Below are 6000 nucleotides of genomic sequence, written 5' to 3' on the forward strand. Positions count from 1 at the left end.
GCCGGCAAGGCGGACGAATAGGTACCGGCCCCGGCTGTCCCGGTCGCTCCTAGCCGGAGTTACGGCATTTTATGTGAGCTGCAGTGTAGGGGGTCCTCCACTGGGGGCGCCACCACTTTTGCATCCGTTCTGGAGCACCAGGAGTGGGTGGTCCCCGGGAATTCCCCATGAGCAGCCCCGTTGGGGTGGTCATTTGGTCAGTTTAGCACATTTGGTCATTTTTTACATCTGGGGGTCCCCCAGGGACCTGGGGGTCCCTGGAGCTCTGGGGGTCCTTGGAGGTTGTAGTTTGGCAGGTAAGGAAGGTGTGTGCAAAATTTGGCATGGATCGGGGCAACGGTTGCGGAGATATGAGCAGGGCAAGAGTGTGACGTGTGAGGTGTGACAGACAGACTGACTGACTGACTGACTGACTGACTGACTGACTGACTGACTGACACTTTGTGCAGGGTTTGATAGAGAGCTTTTATTTTGAAGACGTTGAGAGAAAACCAAATAAAAGCACTCTACAGTAGTTATAATCTATGGCTAGACTGGCTGCACTGTGATGACAGATGTTTTGCTACGCTGATTTGTTAGCGGAGTCTGTCTGTCAAGGCAAGTACTCCTGCCCACTTTTCAAGCTGCCTAAAGCCCAAAGTCCAGACTCATATTGTGGGATTGAGTGAATGCACAGTATGAGGTTGGCTTGCCAGGCTAGCGTGTTGCCTCCGAGAGCTCTTGTTTTTGTCGTTAATAAATACATATTCTAAAACGGCTAGTTCCATTCCCTGATTCTGATTGGCTGGTTTCCCTTAATTGCTGTGGTGTATGAGACTATAACCCACACCTTGAATCAGTTTATATCAAACCCAGGTGTGTTATTTATTTCCACAGTGTTCCACAGTGCACCAATTATCTGCACCTGGCAAAAGGCTGTGAACTACTTTCTTGTAGCTGGGGACTACTTTCTTGCAGAACAGACCTTATAGTGAATTAGTAGTGAAATAGAACAGTTTTAATTGGTACATGTCTATGATTTTTCATGTTGCCATATTGTAACCGATTTAGAAAAGCAATAAGCCACGCGAGGCTTGTGGTTATCTATATTTTACACCAGCTGAGAGGGTTGGAGACACTCGCCTGCGCCTCGTGTCTCCTTACGCCTCTCAGCCGGTGTAAAATACCAGGTAACCACTCGCCTCTTGTGGCTTATTGCTTCATTGTTTCATATTCACTCTGGCTTTGTGGAAATCCAATCCCATACCGAAGCAGGGTTCTTAATTTCTACTACACCTGTTCCTCCTCCTCCTCCTCCTCCTCTTCGTCCTCCTCCTCGTCCTCCTGGTGGTGGGGGTCATGGTGGTTCAGGTGGACGGGGGGGAAGGGGGAGAGGGGGAAGTACGGGGCGGCGGGGGAGGAGGCGGGGGAGGGGCTGTGCAGGGCCGGAGGAGCCACCACGGGGCTGGCGGGCGAGGGGGAGGTGGTGAGGGGGGGAGAGGGGGAGGGGGAGGGGGGCCCCCTGCCCAGGGGGCTGTGGTCCAGGGAGGGCAGGGTGGGCAGGGACGTGGGGGGGGACGGGGAGCGCTCACGCGACAGAGCCAACACGCACTCCGGTGGAGAATCCATGCTCTGGTGTGGGAAACATCGAGAGAGACAGAGAGAGAGAGAGAGAGAGAGAGAGAGAGAGAGAGAGAAAGATAATAAATATCATCACTGTCGGGAAACCTTGTATCTCCAAGTTTCAAATGTGTACGTTTTTTCGTCAAGTAAAGCACTGCTTCATCATACAAGGCTGTTGCATAAAACTAGTGGAAATAGTGGATCTGCAAGCACACCGCGAGGCGTTGTGTGATTGTAGATCGTCTATTTTCACTATTTTAAAACATTTTTGAAATGGCGAATACAAAGCGAACAGTTTTGGACATGGACAAGTTTTCCACCCGACAACGACGATATAGTGGTATAAAGTAACTAAGAACATCTACTCAAGTACTGCACTACAATTACTTGAAAACTTAAGTTACCACTTTGTCGATTTTGATTAATATTACAAAAAACAAACATAGGAATCAGGGCACACGAGCGGAGTGGAGCGGTGACAAAAGCCGCTCCGCGCTCCATAGGGCTCTTGTCCCACTCGCCCGTCACTCTGGTCGGCCACCGCGCCGCTCCGCTCCGCTCCCCGCCACTCCGCTCCCCGCCGCTCCGTCGCTCACCTTGATTTACGCATCTCTCGTTCCGCACTCGCTCCACGCTCCCCTCAGGGTCATCAATCAGAGTCAAAAAAGTAGTTTGCTACCATGTTCGAAACACTTTCTCCTTTGCCAGTGTGTTCCCATTCCCAACACAAATGGCTGCGGTAACGTGAGCCTCGGCTTTGATGGAGACTTGGAGAGCTGTCCACTCGGCACTGTTTTGTTGGAAACATGCGGCACGTGGCCCCAACAGGATCAACTCGGAGCGGAGGAGGGTCGGCGCTCAGACCCATTATAAAAGTCGCTCGCTCGCACTCAACAAAAAAACGTCTTGCACCGCTCACGCTCCACTCCGCTTGTATGCCCTGGTAGGAATAGTACAAGACAGTACAGTCCAGATACAAGGTCTACTAAAAGGGTTTAGACCACAAGAAAGCGCAATGGCTTGTTTACATGGGGGTCCTTTTGTACTCAATCCATAAAATTGAGTATATTTCTGCACAATAATGAATACTTTTACTTATGTTACTTAAGTATTTTTTTGTACTATTTGTACTTGCACTACTCAAGCTTTTGATTCTTCTACTTAAGTAAAACATGTGAGTACTTTTTTCCACCTCTCTGTTTCCCAAACACCGTGCGACCCAGTACGCTTATAATGACATTCTGAGCCGTGACGTGACCTTGACCATAACTGGACTTAAAAGCCAGTCATGAGCAAAGGAAGTTACCTAATCTCTGACTGTAGAAAAAGGATGTGTGTGTGTGTGTGTGTGTGTGTGTGTGTGTGTGTGTGTGTGTGTGTGTGTGTGTGTGTGTGTGTGTGTGTGTGTGTGTAACACTAGACACACAAGAAAGGGGTGTGTGATGCTATGCCATTTAAGTAATAATAACCGACAAGGAGTGCTGTGCTGTGCTGTACTGCGGTGTGGTTATGGATATGCATGCCGGTGCTGTGGCCGCAGGTAGGAGCAGGCCGCACAGTGCTGTAGTGTTCCCAAACACTGGGTCGGGACCCGTTTGTGGGTCGTGGAACATTCCGGATGGGTCACGAAATGTCAAAGCTTAAAAATAAATAAATAAATCCCCCCCCAAAAATGCATTTTTTCCCTCAAGAATAAAATAATAAATCAATGTTTTTTTTTAAATAATCTCATGAATAACTAATATAATACAAAAATCTAAAATTTTCCACAAATTAGAAAACAACTCTTTAAGAAGTAGTGAATATATAATATACAAGCTCACAACGCAGAGTGAAGCGACACGTTGTGTGTAGATCTGCTGTTTTCACTTGTTTGGGTGCCAGACAAAGGTCTAATTTCTCTTTTTGCTTTTTTTTGCTTTCTTTTTAAGCTGAAAAAATTGGGACCATTGGTGTAGATGTTGTCTGTCAACATCTGGTCAGGGGCCCATCGGGGATCCAAATGGACACCTGTTTTTTTTTTTTCTTTTTCTTTTTAATCTTTGGAACTCCAATCCACACATCTCAGTGTTAATTTAACTCTGAGAGTGTGCAAATGGAAAACAAAATGGAACTAGCAATGTAGATCAGCTTACTGTTTCATGTTATAAAAGGTCAAAGTTCACCTAACGTAGTTGTTGGAAGCACTCACGCAGAGTGTGGCTTCTTCTTCAGAGGCGGAGCCGTTTGTGTGGTGTTAGGCTGACTGAAGTGTGTGATGATGCTGTGTTAAGTGTGTAATGGCAGTGTGTGTGTGTGTGTGTGTGTGTGTGTGTGTGTGTGTGTGTGTGTGTGTGTGCGTGTGCGTGTGCGTGTGCGTGTGTGTGACACTCACCAGCAGTGTGTGTGATGCTATGCCATTCTTCAGTACAGAGGCTGGGGAGAGACACACTTCTGTGGCTGTCTCCTCCTTCAGTGCTCTGGGGAGACAAACAGACATCAACAACTGGAAAAAGACCATCAAGAACAGTGGTGGGAAACGTACTTGAAGAGTTGAACCCCTAGTTGCATGGTTTCCTCTGCCATCAGTGTATGTGGGTGAATGTAATGCACAAGCTATGTAAAGCACCTTGGATAAAGGTGCTATACAATTTTACCATTTTACAGTTATAATGACATCACAAAATCAGACACAAGCATCAGAAGGCACGTGCACACATAGACATCAAAGGGGGCTTGAGCCCCTGCCCTTTTCTGTCTGTAAAAAGTGCCCATGCATGAAAGCAGTGTTTATGGTGAAAGAAATGCACCTGAAGGCAGCATTCAAGAGAATTGTCTTGTCCAAACTCTCCTGAACTTGAATGCAGCATCTTATGTTGAAAGACTTGCCCTCTCTGTGTAGAAATCCATGCCGTTACGCCACATCTCCGGTATTGACCTGATTATGCTTAGTTCACTGTGGTATCAAGCACCAAAAATAGCCGACCTCCAAGCTCACAACGCGTCCCAACGCGACGCGTTGTGAGCTTGGAGGCCTGCTATTTTCGATGTTTTCACCAAAAGGCCCTTTAGAAATGTCAGCCCCTGCCTCTCTAACATTCTATGCACGTCCCTGACAAATACAGTACTACTTCTGATGTATTGACATACTCTATTCACAGGAATGCTACGCACAGTCGCACACCAGTCCTGGCCGGCCCACGGCAGAATAATCCAAGTATCTAGTCTTGACATAAAAGTGGCTTCATCAAAGTGGCCCAATTAAGTGCCAACATGTACAGTATCGTGGACGCAGAGAACACTTTGATATTTCTAAAAGAATACTTGTCTTAATGGACAACTTTAGTTTTGTACAACAAGGATTCATATTTTGAGTGTTAAATGTTTTCATTTACTTCTTTCTTTCATTTTAGTGATTTTAACAATTTTGACTTGCATGCATGGCCCCTAGGTTGGGGGCATGCATGCAAGTGGCTGAATATGTATTTTTAGACACAATAAGCCCATTTCCAAGATGCACTGCAATCTTTCATGGTCAGATGTGACTCATGGGGGCTGGTGTTAATAGTAATAAAGAAATTGCCGGGAAATTGTGTCTAAAAAGACATGTTTAGCCACTTGTACGCATGCCCCCACCCACTGAAATCAAAATAGTAAAATCGAAAACATTTTAACACCCATCTTTTATTTCTCTAATGACTATCTAATATGAACCCTTGTTGTAAAAAAAAAAAGTTGTCCTTTAAAGGACAACTTTAGTTTTTTTTTAGATTCATATTTCAGTGGTTGGGGCATGCGTACAAGTGGCTAAATATTAGTCATTTTACACAGAATAACCCCATTCCCAAGATACAACTCATCCTTTCATGGTTGGATGTGACTTATGGTGGCTAGAAGTGTTACTGTAAATAGCAGTAAAGAAACTGCTGGCTTATTGTGTCTAAAAATACATATTTAGCCACTTGTACGCATGCCCCCATGCGTACGCATGCCCCACATTTTAGCACGGTAAACGCGATAAAACAATATAACAAAGCAACTGAAAACATTTTAACACTCACTTTTTCTATTCTCTAATTACAATCTAAAACATGACTTGTGGTAAAAAACCAAAGTTGTCCTTTAACATGCTCTACCTCTACCATACTGAACGGAATAAGTTCCAGATCGCAGCGTTAACGAGCTCCTTTGCAAATGAATTCATGGCGTATATTCTATCGAGAATGCAAATGGGGGCCATTGAACGCGCGTTCAGCATTTCCCCGTGCTTAATGTGCATGTAAATCAGTATGTAGTACAAATTGAAAGGTTATTTGATCGTTGTTTCGCTTTACTCGGCAGCGTAGGTGTGAGCCTCTTCTTCGATGTATAACAGGTGTGCACCTGTTCCCCGCATGTGTTTGAAAATGTGCTCCCAGC

The 6000-nt window shown here is 45.6% G+C and overlaps 1 protein-coding gene across 1 annotated transcript in view; it reads right to left on the bottom strand.

Moving 5' to 3' along the window:
- The window catches only part of znf219 (zinc finger protein 219), a gene marked incomplete at both ends in the record, with an annotated part of 52896 nt that overhangs the window by 21384 nt on the left and 25512 nt on the right, over positions 1-6000 (bottom strand). Inside the window, one exon of the mRNA XM_080742274.1 lies at positions 1276-1611. Within this exon, the coding sequence (XP_080598400.1) occupies positions 1276-1611 (336 nt within the window). The remainder of the gene's footprint in view (positions 1-1275; positions 1612-6000) is intronic.

The sequence above is a fragment of the Nannobrachium achirus genome (genome assembly GCF_963921795.1).
Source record: "Nannobrachium achirus genome assembly, chromosome: 14".
Lineage (NCBI taxonomy): Eukaryota > Metazoa > Chordata > Actinopteri > Myctophiformes > Myctophidae > Nannobrachium > Nannobrachium achirus.